The sequence below is a fragment of the Cynocephalus volans genome, chromosome 9, assembly GCF_027409185.1.
Source record: "Cynocephalus volans isolate mCynVol1 chromosome 9, mCynVol1.pri, whole genome shotgun sequence".
Classification (NCBI taxonomy): Eukaryota; Metazoa; Chordata; class Mammalia; order Dermoptera; family Cynocephalidae; genus Cynocephalus; species Cynocephalus volans.
The window spans coordinates 107711633-107734359 of record NC_084468.1 but is presented as its reverse complement, the minus strand read 5'-3'; the positions used below and the strand labels follow the sequence as shown (position 1 = coordinate 107734359).

Genomic DNA, 22727 nt, shown 5'->3' with positions numbered 1-22727 from the left:
TTTACCTTTACATTTTATAACTCATGGTATAACTAAGGTACGAGTCAGACCTTCTGCCCCCACACCCACACTGATCCACAGCAATGACTGTCTCTCTCTCTGAACAAAACAGGGGAAGTATGTCGATAATAACTGTCTGGACACCCACATTACTGTCCCATCCCACACTGCACAATTCAATGATCTGAAAACAAAGCCCAGACTACATGGGCAGACAAAAAGAAGCCACCAATCCAATTTTCTTCCAACTGCCTATCTTGGAAAGTATAAACTTTACTAGCAAAATGTCAATCCAAGGGTTCATTTCATATACAGAAAGATTCATGAAAAAGGAAAAAGTAGAGAGAGATAGTATATACCAAATATATCTGGGCAGTAACCATACAGAGGGAGCCCCGAATTTCCTAGGAGTCAAGTCACTCCCTTGACTTCCTGCTTCAATGCAAGGAGACCTGCACATAGCTACATCTCCTAACAAAGAAGTTTTATCCAGTATATGGGAATGGTTTATTTCTTTAGTCATTTCAGCTGATTTAGCATGACAAGATATTTATTCTAGATCCAATACAAGCAACTGTGGAAATATGGTCCTGAAGAGACAAAGCTGTCACTAACTCACATTACAATCTAAGGAAACCAAATCACAGAAAATTGCTCATTTAAATGGCATCCCCCTAAGCAACCGACACCTTTTACCATACCTACCACACAGGAAATAAAAACAGGAAAAGAGGGTGAGCAATCATTAGATAAATGGAATTGGCCAAATGTTTTGTAGTTTGAATTTAACACTATCAGGTGAGAAAAACTGAAAAAATCATACCATAACTCTTGAAAAGTTCAGGCTGTTTCAGAGGCAATTCAATTATTTCTCTAATTGCTTTCAGCTGACTATTTAAGCCTCCTATCATGTCATAAGTTACTTTGAACTGGTTGTCTTGCTCTTTTGAATTTGTACGAATACTTGTAAAATTGATTCTTGTTGTTGAGGAAATAAAATAAAAAGTATCAGTATTGCACTTTGCTCCCATGGTGGTGGATTTTAGCAGTCTCTCCTCATTGATAAGTTGCTCATTTCTTTCTCTGGCAGACTCAAAACTACATTTAAGACCTGTGACTTCCTCTAGCAGAGGTCCACTGCCATCCCCAGGGCTCTGTGAAACATCCAACAAAATGTCACAGGTTTTATTTATAATTCTGTCATCTACTGGTTTACAAGGAGTACTTCTTGATGCTGGGTTCCAGGGCTCTTCCAGATCTAACTGGCTTAGCCGTAAAGATACATCCAGGCTACTGGTTTCCATGCTAGACCGTTCAGAGGCCATTCCCTGGGCATCAGTGTTAGAGTCACTCTGAGGCCTTCTCAATGTCATGCCATCAGCCCCTTTCACTTGCAACACTTGCAACTTGCATGGTCGTCCGTAGAATGTACAATACAAAAAGTTGCCTGGTAAAACAATCCTGCCATCTAGAAAACAATTTATTAAATACACATGTTAGCTCAATTTTTTTCACCAGTTTACTGTTTAAATAGCAATTTATTTCATCTATTAACAAAACTACATGACTGAAAAGACTAAATCAAAGATGGAGTACTAATAAAGTAATTCCATGAAAAATAGAGGACCTAATACTCTCCAATGATACAGCACTATCTGGAGACAGAAGTACAAAATGATTCTTTGAAATCCTCTACACTCAATAGACCTAAGATTTTGTCAACATATCAAAAAACAAGAATTCCATGTTCAATAATAAACTAAACCAAAATGGTACACCTATACCAACACTCCAAGACAGTGTTTCTCACTGGAAAGTGCAAGAACACAAGGGTTAAAACGTCTCGCTTCTACCCCCGACTCTGTCTACAGACAGGTTATATATTTTTCTCCAGTGCACAACTGCAAATCAGTTAACTGGGAAAAGTAACACATCCCTATCTCAAAAGGATATTAATTCACTGAGGGGAATATTCTCTAAGCTATTTTGAAGAAAACTACTATGTATAGAAGACCTTGAAGACACTATATTTTATTTGCTGCTGCCTTGCTGCTTAAAATTAAAGAAAATAAAATATTTGTCTCACCTAGTTTTCTCAGAATACAATTAGTTAGTTCTCCTTCATTAATTTCCATGTCTTTGTCACTGTACAAGGACAGAGAGGGGGATAGAAATCAGCATTAGTTACACCAGAAAATAACTGTGGTATAAAATGACATGTACATAGTTATATAATATAGACCTAATCAAAATAATTAACTTACAATATGAAAATAAATGATTTATACAATTTTGGGATGATTTACACTTTTCAGATACTTCTTAGAAACAGGAAAATACCATTTGCCATTTGGTGCCTTAGTGGTTTAGAATCATTTTCTTCAAAATATGGGTATTATCTATTAGTGGGTCATGAAATCATTTCAGTCAGTCACATCCAGCATTTTTTAACAGAATATAAATGTCAGAGTAGACAGCACACAGAAAGGGTAAATATTGCTTTTTATAACATTAATTTCTTATAGACATATGTACACAAGCATGCACATGTATATATACATACAAGCATACACATATCTATACACAAACATGTATACAGATACACATGTGTATGTATATGTGCACTACGGGTATGCATATACAATGAATCATGATAAAAAATGTATTTTTTATAACATGTCATAGTTAAAAACATTTTTAAACACTGGCCTAAACTATTCAGTCCCTTTCTTAACCTGTCTAGCTTGGAGAAAGGCTTTTATTAATAGCTTACTTCATTCCCTTTGTATAATTTATAAATTATTAAGAAAATTAAATTCTACATAGTATGTTATTGAAAGAGGTAGAAGTAGGAAAAAGGAGAGTAACAATTACAATGAAAGTTTATTCTACAGAAAAGGCATGCCTGAGAAAAAATGAGACCTTCTTCTTCCTGATAACCCTATCTTCCAGTAAGAGTTGCTTGTTTAAGCACAAGAAGTAGCACACCTAAATATGACCGCACTTATAAAGAAACCTGCTCTTGGAGAGTTCTCAGAACATGAGAATTTTTCCTCCCTCTCCATGTGTAAGCAGCCCATATCAGAAAAGAAACCCACAGATGTCCAGGCTCTGTCAGGGACCAGCAGAGGGGAAGGATTGTTTAAGCTCAGGGGGAGATGTATTTGCAAGCCCACCTGGTCAAAATCTAAACCTTGTTCTTCAATCAATTTATCAGTAATAAAACAATACAGTCAATGCTCACTATCTGTGGATGCTGTATTTGCAAATTCACCTACTTGCTAGAATTTATTTGTACTCCAAAATCAATACTTGCAGAGCATTTGTGGTCAATAGTAGACATGGCAGAGCCATGAAAAATTTGGGTCACCCAACACCCACATTCCCAGATGAGGTAGAACAAGGTGACGCTCTGCCTCTTGTTTCAGCTCATTCAGAGATGACCATAAAATGGATATGATAGAGGACAGGGCAGCGTAGGCAAGAAGCTCCAGCTCTGAAGCCAGCACCTATAATGGGAAAGCCTCAGGGAAGTCCCTTATCATGTCTGAACCTCTCTTCTCTTTCATAAAATAAAGAAAATAGAACCTATCGGAATGAGTTGTTTTGAGGATTTAAAGTCATAATCTATGTAAGATATGTATATATACCTATTTCTCCCTAGGAACAACAGTTTAGTAATTACTAACAGTATTCAAGGTGAATTTAATAGAATATAACTACCATAAACAATTAGAATCAACTATATATTCATATAAAAGAGAGAGCAAGAAAGAAATGGAACAAGGAGGAAATTTTATGAAACAAATACATGTATAAACAATGAGAAAATTGTATCTCCTTAAATGCTTAAATTTACTTCTGTTTATAGAATTCTAAATCCAGTTCACTTAAACTGCTTTTATTTATTAAACTTTGAATAGATGATATTACAAAACAGTAAAAATACTCAACCACTTTTGCTTTTAAAAAACGAATAGGCGCAGATAAAATCAATTCCACTAGAAGGAGCTCTAACATTACTACTAAAAATTTTCAATTACAACTGTAGGATTGAAGATTAAAATTACTGATTTTCCCCAGTGAAAATTAGTTTTCTTGTCTACACTCTGCTGTCATATTTAAAATATAAAATTTTTTAAATTAAAAACCGAGCTTCCGTTTAAAACATTTACAGTCCTCTACAATAGGCAATCATCATTCACCTAAGCCTGCTGCACCCTCAAGAGGTCAGACTAATTCATAGATCATCATAAATGCTAATTCCAGTCAACGGATTACTGCTGCCTGTAGCAATGTTTTCAGACATCTGAGCAGTACTACTAACTACTCCATAAAATACTAGGCAAGTTACTTCTTCTAATTGAGTCCAATTCCTCAATCGTTAAAAAAGCAATGAATATGGATACCTTGCAGGGTGTTAGAAGATTAAATGAGAGAAGAAAAAGCATAAATAGGAGTATGTGAGTGCACACATGCATGTGCGTGTAATGTGTATGAAATATATACAAAACATCTGGTATGCAGCAGGTGCTCAATATACGTTGTCTTCTCTTTTCCTTTCTGCTTTTTATTGTCCATTAAATTGTTATTATAGGCTCTGAAAACATTCCCCTGTTTTTAAAGGAAAAAATATGCCAAAACTCAAGCTTAGAATCTACAAAAGTAGCAGGGCTGGCCAGTTAGTTCAGTTGGTTAGAGCATGGTGTTATAATACCACAGATCAAGGGTTCAGATCCCCTTACCAGCCAGCTGCCAAAACAAAACAAAACAAAAAGGTAGCAAAGGAGAAGAAAACATTTTAAAATCAAGCTAATGACTAGAAAATGTTTTATGATTCTTACATACAGCGTATGTACATCCCCAAAATGGTTATTATGGTAACATAAAAGTACCAAAAGATGCTTTTTTACAGGATTTTCTTTCTTTTTGGGGGGCAGCTGGCCAGTACAGGGATCAAACCCTAGACCTTGCTGTTATCAACACAAACTCTAACCAACTGAGCTAACTGGCCAGCCTGATGCTTTTTTAAAATGAATTTTGATAAGACTTGTAATATGCACACTGAGTCAAAATCCTAAAGATATAGAATATCCAAAAGATATACTTTTAACTATAATCACATATCACTTAAAAGGAAACATTCTAAGAAATGTGTCATTAGATGATTTCGTCATTGTGCAAACATCATAGTCTATTTACACAAACCTAGATGGTATAGCCTACTACACACCTAGGCTAGCCACAGTTACACGAAGTGTAGTGGACTGAATTAGGTCCCCCCAAAACTCACTGAAGCCTGAATTGTGTTCCCCAAGTTCTATGTATTAGAAACTTGGCCCCCACTGTGACTGTTAAGAGGTTGGGAAATACTATTATACTAATTGAAAGGTGTAGCCTTGAAAAGGTGATTAGATTATAGGACCATGCTGTAGTGAATGGATTAAAAATGGTGGTCAGGGGCGTGGTTCTGAGGACTTTAAAAGGAGAGAGAAGAGAATCTGTCTCTCTCTGCTTCTACCATCTTGCAATGTGAGACTCCTGGGATCACTGTTGTCACCACTAGAAGGACTTCGGACTTTCCAGCCTCAGAAACTGTAAGCAATAAACTTTATTTTCTTTATAAATCACCCAGTTTCCATGTATTTTTGTTATAAGCAACAGAAATGGACTAATACACGAGGGCGCTTCAAAAAGTTCATGGAAATATAGAATAAAGATAATATGAATCTTTCCACGAACTTTCTGAAGTACCCTCATATATGCAGTCCATCATTGACCAAAATGTTATGTAGCACATTACTGTACATATTGATAGGTTGATTCAAACAATATGTCTTTAGTGAGGGACTATTTAAAAATCTGATAGTAATGACCGTTCATTTTACTAGACTGAATACCCAATGAGTTAAAATATAGAGTCAGGTTCTTTACTTGAGAATTCTTAATCAAAACTTGTTTCTTGTCTACTCACAGTATTCTACCCCCTTCTTTACAACTATAAGAAATATAAGAAGCCCTGATTACATTGTAAGCCAAGATGAAAAACAATGTTAAATATTCACCAATAATAATTCCTCTCACGTAAAATGTCAGGGCATACTCTAATCACAGGACATGAGTCCCTAGTCCATAAATTACATAGCACTCATTTAGTTCATGCTGTCTAATACAGGAGGCCGCCAGCCACTTAATCACATGTGGCTAAATTAAGATGTCCTACAGGTGTAACATACAGACTGAATTATGAATACTTAGTTTGAAAAAAGGGATGTCAAATATCTTATTAGAAATTTTTTTACAATTATTGTGTAGAAAAATAAGATTTTACATATATTGGTTAAATAAAATAAACTAATATAATTTATTTCACCTGTTTCTCTTTACTTTTTAAATGTGGCTACGAGCAAATCCAAAATAACACATGTGATTTACATTTGTGACTCCCATTATATTTCTATTAAGCAGCATTGATTCAGACAGTCACAACAGAAAAGAGCCAAACCTCAGTGCCACGTCCATTTCCTCAGCCTGTAAAACAGCACCCACAAGAGGCTGGACCTGGATGGCATCACCAGTCCTCACGCCCACATTCTTCTGTGCCACTTCACTCAAGCCAACCTTGCCTCCAGGAAATCCTGACACTGGCCAGGCTGTATAAACCTGCCGAGACAAAGGAAATAAAATTTTAGAAAATAAATGTTCATAGAATATCATCAATTTATAAGGCAGAATGCTAAGCACAACCAAGTACATGAAACTGCAAAACATAGTCCTTATGCCAGAGGAGTTCTAATCTGACACAAGTCGCAACAAGATAAACTGCATTAAAAAAAAATAAAACACTACATGGGTTCACACAAAAAAGTTATTTTAATATATATTACATCTTTTTGTGAAGATCAGGAATGATCCCACAGTAAAGACGTGTAAAGCTACAGGACTAAGCCAGTTGTCAAGTAAGGCAAATCATAACTAAAGCCAAAATGTTTCATTATTTTAGTTATACTAAGTTTCCATTTATATTGTCAGAATTAGGGCTCAGACCTTTCAAACCCATCGTACAGACTGGGTCACCAGACCCCTCACATGCTAGGCTGGGTCACCAGACCCCCTCACAGGCAGGTACACGCTAGGTAATTGGGAAAGATCCCGGGAGCCACTGTCAGATGACACGAGCTCAGTCCTCAGCGACGGCAGCAGAAGTTTACAGGTCCAGCAGTGGCGGCAGTCTTGCAGAGGGTCCCAGGGATCCTGGCAGCAACAACCTACAGCAACAGCCCCCAGCAGCAGTAGTGGCCACCCATGCCCCCCCATCCCCTGGGGGGGGGGCACTGTTCATCAGAGCCACTCGTCCTTTATTCTTAAGTCCATAACCCAGGACACCTGGGTGCACATGTGCAATTACATTAGACAATAACCAAGGAACACCTGGGCACACATGCATATTTACATCAAATGCTCGGCATGATTCTGAACATCTGAGGGACTCTGACCATTTTCCTATATTTTCCCAACAAGACAGTGGAAAATTTGAAAGGTAGATTTAGTAAAAAAAGACAAAGGCATTACCCGGTGATAAGAAAAAAATGAGAAAAATATTGAAGGCAAGATAACTGGTAAAGTAATCCAGCCTGGAACTTAGACTACATCCAGGAAGTACTAAGTGAAATAACACAAGAGCTTTGTCAGAATCAAGATCTTATCAGATTTAAATGTTAAGGGAGAAGAGCAAAGTTTTCTGGCTCGAGCTCACACATTTATAGTCCTCTCTTCCACAACACACAGTAATGGATTTTTATAAGTTTAAGCCCAGAACAATGAAAAGAATGGGAGGGGTACCATCAGCAGACAAAAGATTTCAAAACATTTCCAGAGGATCCCCCATGGATAAGAGAAGTACCAGAAGAAACCAAGGGAGAGGCAGGAGCTAGTAGTAGAGAAAAAAAGCCAAGGTGCTAAAAATGATCCAGAAAGGTTGCAGACGTGGAGTCTCAGGTATGACAAATGGCAGCAAGAAGCACAGTTGAAAACAGGGAGAGTAATCAAATATTTATATACTGAACAGGTGACCTTCTTAACCCAAAATAACATTTCTGTAGAAAACTTTTTTTTGTTTATTTTTGGGGGAGCTGGCCAGTACGGGGACCCAAACCCTTAGACCACCTTGCATTCTAACCAAATGAGCTAACTGGCCAGCCCTTCTGTAGAAAATTTAACCAACAGACTGGGAGAAATGGGGCCAACAGTGTATGTGTCATACCTCCTAAGGAAAGGCCTCTCTCTATTTTAGGGGCTACTATTCTCAGCATACTTGTAGACATCAAAGGAAGAGAGAGTTTATATATATGTGAATGTCTTTCAACATACAATTTTTCATTTATTCCTGCTTGTGTTAAAAATTAAAATCAGAAACATTTCAAATATTTCTAAATTAAGGAAATGAAAAGAACTCTTACTCTTACCTCTTGCTTTCCATCCAAACTGGTAAGCAGCACAGGTCGACCTATACATATGTTTGCAGACTTCATAGTGTTGAGTGCAAAATGAACAAGGGAATTCTGGAATGTTTTAGGAACTTTGCCATCTATTATGAAGGAAGAGAAAATTATTTTTGTACTATTTTGTAACTGAAGTTAAATCATGCTTTTTGGGAGTAAATAAAAATCCTCTATCTATATAATCACATGAATGCACTTACCACACTCTAAAAAACTACCATTCCAACCGTCGTTTTAACAGATTTAAAACCAAACCCTTTTGAGAATCTACTGACAGTATATGAGTGTTAACTAAAAAGAGGATGTTTTATGGGGTATTAGTGTTTTGTTTTGTTTTTTTAAGTCTCTAATTTCATTAAGAACTAAACACACTTGCAGTAGAGAGTCTCTGAGCTTTTCATGGTACAGATTCTAAGTTGAGACAGCTACTAGCATTCAGAGGGTTCAATTGGGAACTGGTACATCTATCCGGCTCTACAGGATTAAGTTATGTTTCCACTTCCAACCCAAATGAGAGAAATCAAATCTTTCTCTTTTCTATTACCAAAGACAAATGAATAAGATAGCAACACAAGTCTTATTCCTTAGATAAACACACTTACACTGACTGAAATCACCATGAGTCATTCCAACTTTTGGCCGTAGAAGGGACCCAAAATTCAGGCTCACTGATGACACCTCTGAAAATGATGTGCTATCATCTCCACCCTTCCTACCAACATCTCCCTACTTCCTACCTACCCCCACACCACCAAGTTCCACATTTGGTTAGCTGTCCCTCCACTGCTTTTCCCAGCACCCTGTGCTGCCACATACTAGCACTTATCATAATAATGTTCATTTGTCTTATAGTCTTTCTCCCAAACTGTATGCTGTTTTGGTACAGGAATTGGACCATATTTATCTTTGTATCTCCAATGCATAAGAGTGCATCAAATATAGCAGTTGCACAATAAATATCCATGAAATGAATGAATGTATTACAGGAGTACACAATATTTTTGTTTTCAGCACCAAAACCCATGAAACACTTATGGAATTTAAGCCTGCCATAAACGTTGTTATAAAATTTATTACAGACACATAAACCATAACCATAAAGCTCTACATAATATTAGTGTTCCTTAATAATCAGAAAAACAGATTTCTTATAATGAAAAATCAATGAAAGCAAAACCATGAGGTATGTCTGATTTACATTATTCTCTGCCACTACAAAATAACTCCACACGTTTATTTTCTTTCCGCCATCAGAGAAGCAATCTAGAAAAACAAAGCATCTCACAGAGCTAAGAACAGTACCGAGTATAAAGTGAAATGAGCATACTGCACAATATGAAGAGTCAAAAAAAATTCAACCTTTCTATGAACATTAGTTCTCTTACAGTTTGCCCATCAATAACAAAGCATCCTGAAGTCACATGTCTTCATAATATTTAGTTCCTACCACTTCTTTCTTCCTAAATATTTCCCACTTGACAATTACCTCAGAGGTATATTCAGTCTTTTGCAAGAGTCTAGGTTTTCTTCTCCTCCCTTCATCCTATCCTGCACATTCACCACGCCCCAGGATTTAACAAATCACAGGCTTCCCTAAATACCTCCACATTCTGTATCAATGGAAATCATGTTCAAATTCCCATCCACTGACCTCTTTTCCCAATACATCAGCAGTGTATCCTCTGCTTACATCATTCAAATCTATTCAAGCTGTCCACACAATTCCCTTCACCAGTCTTCATTCCTCCAGTACTTTAAAAATACATCTCAATATCCACTCTCCCCGTTAACTAACTACCTTTATATTTATTGAATACCTTAAATGTCAGATTAACTAACAAGATAATAAAGATAATTTCAAACAACCATCCACCCTTCATTTACTCATTCAGCAAATATGTGCCTACTGTACAGCAGACACTGTGTTCACTTCTGTTCACAGGTCCTTGGCCTCATAGTTTATAATCTAGTAGGATAAGTTATCAAATAACTTCTGAATAGCTATACAATTGAGAAGTAGGATTAATACAATGAAAGAATGACTAAGAGTAATAGAAGAGACTGTAATGTGGGATCTGACCTAATTTGGACAAATCAGAGAATGCTTCTGAAAGGAAGTAATGTTAAAATTCAGATCTGTAAATTCAGAAGTGTAAGAAATACTAAATGAAGATAAGAAAAAACTATTTCTCAACGAAGAGAACAGCATGAACAGAGGTCCTGGCATAAGGGAGTATGATGCATCCTCAGGACAGAGTACAGGCAGAGTAGTGGGAGACAAAGGCGGGGCAGTTAAGGAAGGTCAAGACCACCTAGGACAACAGACTTTATCAAGATGCTGGTCATTACCCTGATAGCAATGGGAGCCCAGTGACGGACCAAAATCTGGGTGACCACAGGATTTTCATTTTAAAAAGATCATTGTGGCGGCACAGTGTAAAAGGAAAAACGAAGGGAGCAAAATTGGAAGGGAAATGAGTTAAAAGGCTATTGCAGCAGTCCAGTTGAGAGATGATGGTGTCTGAGATTAAGGCTGAAACAGTGAGAATGGTGTGAAGAAGAGGAATGTGGAAAATATTTAGTTGATAACAGTACTTAGTGGTGGACTGGATATGTGAGGTGTGAGAGAGGTGTCATGGATGACTCTCAAGTTTCTGAATTTTGCAATGGGAAAAACTGAACAGGGCTAAAGTTTGTTTTGTTGCAGCACTCATTAAGGCAGTCCTGAAGTATCTCTGAGAACTCCAAAAGAGTTTTGTACAGTGTTATGTGGTCCACAAACTATTTGTAACTGGTCCATGATGAGATAAGTATAGAAAATGAGAATAAGCATTTAGAAGCTTTTACTGCAATTTGACAGAGTAATTTTATATCTATTGAATCTAATAAAAATTTTTAGTTTTTTTTAACTCATCTAGTAATTCATTTTAACTGTATTTTACAAAAGTACCAGTCTATGACCTATTATAAATTTTTAAAGTTTCACCAGTTTCAGAAGCATTAGTCTAAAAGACAACTAAATCAAGATTCAGAAACAGTATGAATTACAAATATAAACCTGAAAACAAAAAGGATACAGATGAGAAACCCTCAATGTTGGATGAACTTACCAAAGAGAGAAGATTTATAGAAAGAAAAAGAAAATGTAGAATTAAGAATCGAGGAACTTCAATATTTAATGGTAAGGTGGAAGACAACACCTTTGCCTGCAAAGGAAACTGACAAATTACCAACAAGGATGGAGAAAAACTAGGAAAGTTCGATGACATATAAGACAAGTAGTAATGTGTTTCAAACAGAGAAAATGATTGACAACACCAAAAAGTGCTGAGGTCAAATAAGATAAACAATGAAAAACCATCCATTGGATTTATCAACATGGAGATGACTGGTGACCATGGCAGGCCCAGTTTCCATGTAATGATGAAGTGGAAATCAAACAGGAATAGGCTAAGGAGTAGATGAGAGATGAGGAGGCAGAGACCACCCCATTTAGGAAGTTTGAGAGAAACTTTAACAAGGTGGAGAGAGATGGAGTAGTGGTAGGAAGAAAATGTGGAGCTTTTGTTTTGATTTAAGACAGAAACGAGCATGTTTAAATGTCAATGGGAAGGATCCAGCTGAAAAAGAGGCTGAATCTGCGGGACAAAACAACTTGTTCCCTGATCCCTGAGGAAGAATGAAAAGACCATGTTAATTCTAAGACTGTCTTTAGGGTCTGATTAGACATAAAAATCTTGCCACTTCTGCAGTCTGATCCATTTTTCAAAGCTATTACACATCCAGCATGCTAGAAGCTTTACCAACTAAATGACTTTTCAGATATAAATCCCTTCTCACAAGTCAAGGGAGCTGTGATCTAGTTCAATGGCTTTGGAGTCAAATACATCTGTAGTCCGTCACTTAGTACCTGTGTAACCTGAATGGAATCAGGTTAACCTTTCTTCCTCTGTAAAATGAGCATTATTGTACAGTACCCGTATGTCACAGCTTCTGTGAAGATTAAATGAGATTTGTATGTGACATACCTAACCCGCAGCTAACACCAGTGTGCAATTAATAGCAGTTATTAAATACCAGAACCTGTGTAGTAGTGAAAGAAAATGCCACCTTTATTCCTGAAGACACAGTAATGCCTCTTAGTATGGTTCCACATTTTTACTGAACTAGGTATACATACATACTTCTTCCTTATATACGTAAGTCTTGTGTGGCTTTCACACCTTTACCACGCCCAACTTTCAAAAGCGTCTGCACCTCAAGGCAACACCGATGGGTCTTCCTCCCCTCAGGTTGCGCCCCCTCCCAGAACTCTTTACCCTTTTCGAGGAAGTTGGTCACCACCAGAGTCCAGGTCGCCGCCGCGAAGCCTGGCCCAGCAGAAGGAGCAAGGGCCCCCGCACGAGAGGAAGCAGAAGAGGGCGAAGGCGAACCATTTTCCGCGCTTCGGTTCAGGCGCTTTCTGTTCTTTTTGGAAGACATGAGAGATCAAACGGCAGGCAGCATCGGCGAAACGACCGCAAAGCCGGCTCAACGTGCGCGTTCCTCTGAGAGAAAAACTTCCGGGGCAGAAGTCAGCGAGGCTCCGCCTCGCGCCGTAATTCCCCGAGTGAAGTGCAGTCGCAGGAGCGAACCCGGCATCTTCAGAACCTGCAGTCTTTGAAGTGGATGCGGAGGTTCTGATGTCTACAGAAATCAGGAAGACAGATTCAGTGAACGGAACTGCCATTTAGACTGTAAATTCATGAAAGACAGGACTTTTTTGTGTCACGGCCTGCCTTCCCCATCCTTAAACAAATGTCTCTTGAATTAAACTACAAACAAAACAAGTGGGTGGGAAAGTTTCTCCCTGCTTTCCTGGAGCCGAACAAATTGGTATGAGGAGCTGATGAACAGGACTTCCTTGTCTCCTTTATAGCTCTGCAGAATAGTAACTCCAACTCAACTCTGAAAGTGGGTGGCATTCTTCTAACATTTACGGTAGAGAGCTCTCCTCAGGAACGCGGAGGAGGGGTGGCGTGGAGACCAAGCGTGCGGGACTGCTCCGAGATGGTGCAGCTGCCGAGTGGAGGCTACTGGCGCGCGGTTCTGGCCCTGGCCCGCAGCCCCAGGCTTTCGTTGGGGTACCGCTGGACCTCGGGCGGCCGAGATCGCGCGCGGGATCCCTTCGCCAGAGCGGGCGAGCCGGACAGATTCGGGGGCGTCTCGGTGCGCCTGTCGCGGCTCGGCGCGCTGGACTGCCTGGACGCCGCCGCCTTCCAGAGGGGCTTGCAGGGCAAGTGCGCCTGGGGAGAGGGGCTTCCCTGACTCCTGAGCCTTTCTGGTGAAATAACCGCGAACCTCACCCCCATGTCGCTCTCTACACCAGTCAAGTACCGAGCATGTGGGAAAGGGCACGCGTGACCCGGACCCATTTTCTCCCCTTAGTTCTTAATGCCCTTTGCTGGGAGGTCTCTGAGGCGGTTGGTGAAGATCCCGGACTTTGGGATCAGCAGTCTTGGTGTCTGGTCCACTTTCTAGTGTGTGACCTTCGAAAAGTTCTGTAATCACTGTCCTCATCCATAAACCCGGATAATAGGAGCTCATGGGATTGCTGCGAGTTAATTTGCATAATGATATAAAGTACATAGCACGGTGTCTGCCAAATATTTAACTCTCAATAGGTGTTTGTTAATATTATTACATTATTTCCTATCATTTACCAAACCTTGGTTCTGCTGGGCACTTTGCCCAAAACAGAACGCTCACATTCTAATACAGGTGGTGGATATTACCAAAGAGCTTTTGAGTGGTCACATTTGTACACAAATCAGGTCAGGAGCTGTCGGGGCAAGAACTGGAGTTTCCTACAGTACTTACAAAGCAATAAGTCTTTTATGATTAGCTGGGGAGGGTGGTATGTGGTTTCACTCTTCACTGAGAAAACTCTCCACTCTCTTTGAACCTTGAGCCCAGTGATAAAAATGAAAACAGGTGGAGGAGCTTTAACTATGGGAGAAGTCCTTGATTTGGTAGAGCAGCCTGTTCTTCAAACTGCCCTTGAGGGTCATAGCATGGAAATTCAGATCTCTCACACTAACAGGAAATTTCAAATAATCTTTATCTCTTGTTGAGCAATATAACAAGTAAGCATTGTGTAATCATCGTCATTTCCAAATGACTTACCTCTTCATGTGATTTTCTTTCCTACCCGTGAATAATTGCTGACAAGCATACTTAGACTCCAACAATATCACCAGTAGGAGAATCAAACCAACTCATCCTCTGGTGTATGTACATTTGTGTGGGTAGACACAGGTATTTATTGCACACACTGATACTTAACCAGTGACCAAATAGTGATCAAAGCACTATGCCAGTCAGCATGGCAAAGCAAAAAGCATGTTAGATTTGGAGGCACACATTCAGGGTTCAAGTCTCAGGATCTGCCATATAGCTTAGTCAGGTGTCAGGCAAATTGCCACTGAAAATATTTGCCTCTTACATTGCTATTGTGAATAATGCTAGCCCTAATTATTCTACTGGATAGATGTGGTGATCAAAGATAAATTACATGAAACTAATTTGTAAACTGTGGAGTATCATATACTTTTTATATTTTTTAATAAAACAAATTCTGTTGTACAACTAAGTGCTAGATACTGGTTTGAGGACTTTATAGATATCAATTCATTTAATCCTCATAACAACCCAGTGAGGTAGATACCATTATTATCCCCATTTTAAAGATGATGGTACTGAGGCATAGAGAGAATCAGTAGCTTCCGGTCTCTAAAAGCTGCTATTTCTGTGTTTGTCAAGTCAAACAAAACTAACAGAATGGTAGCGCCTATCAAGAGAAATGAAAATAACCTAAGCCTAATAGGAAGTCTCTTTTCAGGTATATTGGACTGATTGTGTATAATGTATTAGCAACAGTTGTTACGCATAGTTACACATGAAGTTCACTATTCTTCTAGTGTTCGTTTTGTTGTTGACAACTCTAAAGTTAGATGGATAAACAGGTATTATGTTGTTAGCTTCACATGAAATATATCTGCATCAGTAGTGAAATAGCCCTGGTTCTGGTACTTGCTATGCCACTGACTAGGTGTGTGACTTTAGGCAAGCCAATCATTTAATAAATATGAATCGAGCCCCAGTGCATAGTAACAGGTTAAACTATAAGATTGCAAATGCATAGAATATTAAATATGATTAGAAAAAATAGATAACAGAAGAGATATCATTAGGTGATAAGTTCTAATAAATCATACATAGCAAGTAGTTCTTAAGTTCACATAATGGAAAGCACACGAGCAGTGGTTAGGAAAGAGTTTTGTCAAATGAGCTGGCCGGTTAGCTCATTTGGTTAGAGTGCAGCCCTATAACACCAAGGTCATGGGTTTAATCCTGGTACTAGCCAACCACACACAAAAAAAGATTTTTTGTCAAAGAAGTGGTGTACAAGCTGGACTCAGGGATGGTTATGAGTTGTCGGGATGGGAGGCAAAGGAAAAAGTATTAACATTTATTACAGAAAAAGAGAAAAGAAGGAATTACATAAATGAAGCTAGTGTGGGGTGTAGGATTCAGTTTTGAACATCCTTCTTGCAGTTTGAAGTGGCAGCTTTGGGGAAATATCTGAAAGCAGCCATAGAGCAGAAAGTTTAGTGTTCAGTGAGGCAGGACTGGGCCACCATCCTCATGTAGGTGTTAGTCGAAGCAGTGAAAGTCGATGGATTCTCCAAGACAAAGAGTGTAAAGATATAAAGCAACAAGCAGCTAACTATGCTTTTGGAAACCAGCTTTTTTATTTGATTGGAAGGATTGCCAGGGAAGGAGCACATGGGAACTCTGGGGTGATAGAAATGTTCTATAATCCTAGTGGAAGTGTGGGTCACAGGTGTATGCATACATCAGACTCATCAAATGTACAATTAGGATTTGTGCATTTCATGTTATATAATTATACCTCAATTTTTAAAAGTTTTAATCAAAGAAAGAGTAAGGCGAGAAGGATGTGATCCCATAGCCCATTACATGCTACGTCAAGTCAACTCTTTATTAAAGGCCCCATGTGCCTGTCACTGCTAGGCACACTGACTTTCAAAGATGTAAAGAACATCGTCCTTAACAGAGAGGAGCTTACTGCAGAACTGGTGAAGAAAAGAGAGGAAAAGAAAATTAACCATTAAATAGATAATCAAGCCTCCCAAGTCACACACATTTACAGGGTTATTGTAAAGATTAAGTAAGATGATGGATGGAGAAAGTGATCTGAAAAGTTTTTCTAAAACTGAAGTATTCATTTCTTCACCCATAAATTAAAGGTAATAATACCTGTCTTTCGTGGTTGTGAGCACTTAATGAGATAATATGTATAAATCGTCTGGAACTTGTAAGGTTCAAATAAATGTTAGCATCTTTTTTCCCTGGCTCAATCTTAAGTAATAAAATAAGAGACTTTAAAGAAAATCTATCTTTATGTTCATTCTGGTGTTATTTGTAATAAAGGAAAATTAGAAACAGTCTAAATGTCTTAGGGTGGAAGGTTGGTTAAGTAACATATGGTATACCTATGGGAGGAAAACTATGCAGCCATTAATTCATATTTATGGAAAGAATTTTAATGACATAACAAAATGTTTAAAATATATAGTGAAAGGCATATGATGTAAACTATATATGGTATGATGTTAATTCCAAGATCATGGGAAAATACCAAAATTTTTAATTTTATTTCTGCATGCTAATAAAATGTGAAGTTTCGATTTCTTCATTATATTTTTATGTTCAAAATTTTCTAGAACTAGCATACATTATTTAAAAATAAAGTTATATTTTTAACCACCTTTACATTTATAAACAAACAAATTATGACAGAACTCTTGAGGAGCAAATAGAGTCCATAATAATCATTTATAAAGATTAAAACTAAGGATTTTAAAAGGAACAACATTAAAATGCTATTTTATTTCATTTTAATCAGTTTATTTGTCCATTCTACAATTTTTGAGCACTATGTGCCAAGCATTGTTTTAGATGATATATTTATAAAGATCAACATTATACTGACTGTCTTCTCAAGGAATTCAGTCTTATGGAAAAATCATATAAACAAGGTGGTAATTATGATGAAACATGGTAGTTCCCATGCTGGTGCTGTGAACAGGACATTTTGGGGTCTCTTCCCAGAGAGCTAACCAGTAAGAAAAGTACATACTTAAAGATGGCTGCTTGGAGGAGGTGACACACTGAGCTGAGCTTTAATTTATTCTACTCCTCTCCAGGGAAAATACTTACAGATTTTTATCTTCTACATTTTAGCAGCAATACAGCAATGGAGATCAGAAGGTAGGATAGCTGTATGGCTGCACATTCCCATCCTACAGAGCCGATTTATTGCCCCTGCTGCTTCTCTGGGCTTCAGCTTTCACCACGCAGAATCGGATTCATCAACGCTGACTTTGTGGCTGGCAGAAGGGTCGAGCAGATTACCAGGATATGCTACACATCAAGTAGGAGTTGCAGGTCAGTTTCAAACTCAGGTCAACCCCAGCATTAACTTTTTAGAGGTTCGCCTAATCTCTTGCTTCTTACAGTGCGCAGATAGTTTATTCATATGGAATAAGTTATTTGATTAAATAATTATCTTCCTTAGGACTACTGCTAGCACCTTCAAATAAATGAAGTTTGCCTTACAAATCAGCAGAGGGCAGCACAGAGAACAAGCAAGTTTCATTTTCCAAAGAATATGTTTGGTCATGTTTTAGACAGATATTTGAACTTAACTATCAAGTAGTAGAACTGAATTCAGATGAGAGAATAAATTCATTACAGTTAAGCATATTAGCACTAATTATGTGAATTTGTAAAATAAAAGATAACTTTTAGGTTGAATTTAAGGTAATGCAAACCAATTTTTTAATGATTTGAGCATTACCTCTTAAAGACATTTTCAGTAAGTTGTTTAAAATAGCATATTTTAAATATACTGTTGAATTTTGAAGTCTCGGATTAGCTTCAGGGACATAGGAAAATTATAAAAAGACTGTTTTCACAGGAAGACAGGAGTTCTCAAATTGCTGAGTATGTCAAAATCACTGGCTTGTTGAAACAGATTGCTAGACCCTGTCCCCAGAGTTTCTGACTTAGTAGATTGGGATGGGGCCTGAGAGTTTGCATTTCTAATAATTTTCCTGCAGCCTTTTCTCCTTTTGCTGCTGCTGCTGGTCTCAAGACCACCCTTTGAGAACCAGAGTTAAAAAAATTTTACAAGGAAAGAGAAATACCGCATGTTCTCACTCATAACTGTGTACTAAGAAGGAAGGAAGAAAGGAAGGAAAGAAAGAAAGAAAGGAAAGAAGGAAAAAGAAAGAGACAAAGAAAGAAAGAAAAGACCACAATAATAGTTGAACTTTCAGGAGAGAACAAACATAAGGATACTAGAAAGCGGAGAGGGAAGGAGGCAGTTTGTGGAGTGATAGGTCAGGTAAAGGGCATAAAGAAAAATCACGATTTGTAAAATGAATATGCTAATAATAAATAATAACAATTTTAAAATAATTTTAGATTTCCAGAAAAACTAAAATAGTAAGGAATCCTATGATCTTAAATAAATGAAAGCAATAATACATATTAAATACTAACATAATTATTAATTTTATTTGCCTTCATATAAATTACAAGAATTTTTGAGGTAGTTTGCACATCTGAAATCTTTTAAAGTTGTTCAAAGGATGTCTAATTGCCTTCTCTGTCTGTGTTCTTACTTCTTGCAGCAATAGAGACATTCAGAAAATTTCTATTCAGTTCTACTTCAAAATATTCTACTAGACAATTTGGTGAAAGCCTCATACCTCGTTGGAAACTCATACAGATAATTATCATTCATTGGCACAGACTTTTAAATTAGAGTTTCCAGTTATTACTGCAGAATTGATAATATATGCATAAATAGTATCCTGTGAAGGACCTGTTTATAACTAAGTACTATATTGTGTATTATAGTTTGGAAGTACCAGATAAGTTCAGGGAATGGGAGATGGTGGAACTTGACCAGTTTTGAAGAATAATGAGGATTTGAAGTGGTTATTGGCGGTAGAGACAAGGTAATATAAGAAATTGTTCTGGAAAAGTGCAGAGTTTTTTAAGTGGAGAGAAAATAGTTGACATTTGTTGTTATAAAAAACAGAAGGTAGGAGCACCTAGAATAGAGGGAGCTATGGCTTTCTTACTGTTCTTCAAACCCCACAAGATTGTGTCTGACTCAGAGCCTTTACATCTACTGCCTCTTCCTGCAGTACATACACACGCCAGAGCTTTGTTTATCTAGTTCTTTATAGCTGAAGTTTCTGCTCAAGTAGCTCCTTCTCAGAAAAGCTCTGACCCTTCTCTCTCCTGCACACCAATCCCATCAATTTTTCTTTATACAATTTATCACAATCTGAAGTTATATCACTACTTAATCTCCCCCACAGTAATATAAACTATGAAGGCAAGTATTTGATCTGTCTTGTTCACCACTGTATCCTCAAGCTAAAGACAGTATATGGCCTAAAGTAGGTACTCAATATTTCTTGAATGAATGATTGGATAGATCTTCAAGTAGAAATGTCAGCCCTCTGGGAGAGCAGATGTAGCATGGCTAAGGGGCAGTGTTGCACAGTGAGAAGAGTACCTGCTTGGAATTCAGATAGACTGGCTGTCGGTCCCATTTCTGCTACTTAGGGCTCTGTGAACTCAGGCACTCATAACAGGAGTATTGTGACGAGTACCTGAGATAACATGAAGCAGTTAGCACAGTGCCTGAATAATCATAATAATATAATAATAACCTCTATTTAATCCCAGATATCCTTGGATTTATTTAACTTTTATGTTGTAACCAGCAGAGGTCACTTAAATTGTTTTAGCAGTGTTGGTTTGTCTGTGTTATTGTGTGTATGTTTATAGTGAATTCTTTAGGGAGAAGTTCAGTTTTAGCAGTCACAAATTATTAAAATCTACGGGTAGGTTTTCTTAGCATTTCTTTGGACTTCTATCCCTTGTAAAGCCCAATTAGATTATAGTTTACATTTCCTAATAGAAGCCAACATTAATGTTAATTATATCTCATTTAGCAGTTTTCCTTCTTTATTTTACTTATTTTTTTAAGATTTAATTGTACATTTTTGTGGAGTACAGTTGTTTCAATACATGCATATACTGTACAATGATTAACTTAGGTTAGATAGCATAGTTTTATACCCATTAATCCATCACTTACCCTTTCCTCAACCAACCACTTCTCCAGCCTCTGGTAACCATTATTCTACTCTCTACTTTTGTGAGAATCACCTTTTTTTTTTAGATTCCACATATGAGAAACATCACATGGTATTTGTCTTTTTGTGCCTGGTTACTTCACATAACAAAATGGTCTCCAATTCCATCCATATTGCTGCAAAAGATAGGATTTCATTTTTTCTTAATAGCTGAATAGTATTCTATTTTATGTACATACCACAGTTTTTTTTCCATTTATTTGTTGATGAACACTTACGTTGATTCCACCTCTTGGCTTTTGTGAATAATGTTGTAATGAACATAGGACTGCAGGTGTCTCTTCAATATATTGATTTTATTTCCTTTGGGTATATACCCAGTAGTGGGATTGTTGGGCTATAGGGTTGTTCTATTTTTAGTTCTCTGAGGAAGTTCCATGCTGTTCTCCACAATGGCTGTACCAATTTACATTCCTACCAACAATGTAGGGGAGATCTCTTTTCTTCACATCTTCACCAACATTTGTTATTTTCTGTCTTTTTGATAATGGCCATTCTAACTGGAATGAGATGATGTCTCCATTATGGTTTTAATTTGCATTTCCTTGATGATTAGTGATGTTGAGCATTTTTTCATGTGCCTGTTAGCCATGTGTATGTCTTCTTTTGAAAAATGTCTGTTCAGGTCCTTTATCCCCTTTTTAATTGGGTTGGTTTTTTTTGCTGGTGGTTTGTTAGAGTTCCTCATATATCCTGGATATTAGCCCCTTGTCTACTGTGTAGTTTGCAAACATTTATTCCCATTCCATAGGTTGTATCTTCACTGTGTAGTTTGCTGTGCAGAAGCTTTTTAGTATGATGTAGTCACAATTCTGTATTTTTGCTTTAGTTGCCTGTGCCTATACAGTCTTGTTCAAAAAAGTGCTGCCCACACCCTTTTCATGTAGCATTTTCCCTATGTTTTCTTCAAGTAGTTTAATAGTTTCAGGTCTTAAATTTAGGTCTTTCATCCATCTTGAGTTGATTTTTGTGTATGGTGAGAGATAGGACTCTAGTTTCAATCTTCTGCATGTGGATGTCCAGTTTTCCCAAGACTGGGGAAGAAGCTGTCCTTTCCTCAGTGTATATTTTTGGAACCTTTGTTGAAAATCAGTTGGCTATAAATGTGTGGGTTTATTTCTGGCCCCTCTATTCCATTGGTGATTTGTCTTTTTTTATGCCAGTACCATGCTGTTTTGGTTACTATAGCTTTATATTATATTTTGAAGTCAGAACATGTGATGTCTCCAACTTTGTTCTTTTTGTTTAAAATTGCTTTGGCGATATGGGGTCTTTTGTGGTTCTATACAAATCTTAAGATCAGTTTTTTCTATTACTGTGAAGAATGTTATTGGTATTTTGATAATGATTGTGTTGAATGTGTAGATTGCTTTACAGACATTTTGATGATATTAATTTTTCCAACTCATGAACATAGGATATCTTTCCCTTTATTTGTGTTGTCTTCAATTTCTTTCACCAATATTTCATAGTTTTCATTGTAGAGGTCTTTTACCTCCGTGGTAAAATTTACTCCTAGGTATTTCATTTTTTTGGTTACTATTGTGAATGGGATTACTTTCTTGATTTCTTCTTCAGATATTTCATTATTGGCATATAGGAAAGCTGTTGATTCTTGTGGGTTGATTTTGTATCTAGCCACTTTACTGAATTCATCTATTAGTTCTAGCAATTTTTTGGTGGCATCTTTAGGGTTTTCTATGTATATGATCATATCACCTGAAAATAGGGATAGTTCAATGTCCTCCTTTCCAATTTGGATGCCCTTGATTGCTTTTTCTGACCTTATTGCACTGGTTAGAACTTCCAGTACTATGCTGAATAAGAGTGGGGAAAGTGGGCATCCTTGTCTTGTTCTAGATCTTAGAAGAAAAGGCTTCAACTTTTGTCCATTCAGTATATCAGCTGTGGGTTTGTC

The 22727-nt window shown here is 37.4% G+C and overlaps 2 protein-coding genes across 3 annotated transcripts in view; one reads left to right on the top strand and one right to left on the bottom strand.

Annotated features, from left to right (window-relative positions):
• The window catches only part of AFG2A (AFG2 AAA ATPase homolog A), a 362485-nt gene extending 349450 nt beyond the window's left edge, over positions 1 to 13035 (bottom strand). For both annotated transcript variants that reach the window (XM_063107833.1, XM_063107834.1), the window contains exons 1-5: positions 12821 to 13035; positions 8466 to 8587; positions 6506 to 6663; positions 2087 to 2145; positions 824 to 1468 (exon numbers count right to left, since the gene is read on the bottom strand). In XM_063107833.1, coding sequence (XP_062963903.1) covers positions 824 to 1468; positions 2087 to 2145; positions 6506 to 6663; positions 8466 to 8587; positions 12821 to 12983 — 1147 coding nt within the window. In that variant the 5' untranslated portion in view covers positions 12984 to 13035. The remainder of the gene's footprint in view (positions 1 to 823; positions 1469 to 2086; positions 2146 to 6505; positions 6664 to 8465; positions 8588 to 12820) is intronic.
• Positions 12982 to 22727, top strand: part of NUDT6 (nudix hydrolase 6) — a 37232-nt gene continuing 27486 nt past the window's right edge. The window contains exons 1-3 of the mRNA XM_063107478.1: positions 12982 to 13120; positions 13420 to 13776; positions 17811 to 18014. Coding sequence (XP_062963548.1) covers positions 12982 to 13120; positions 13420 to 13776; positions 17811 to 18014 — 700 coding nt within the window. The remainder of the gene's footprint in view (positions 13121 to 13419; positions 13777 to 17810; positions 18015 to 22727) is intronic.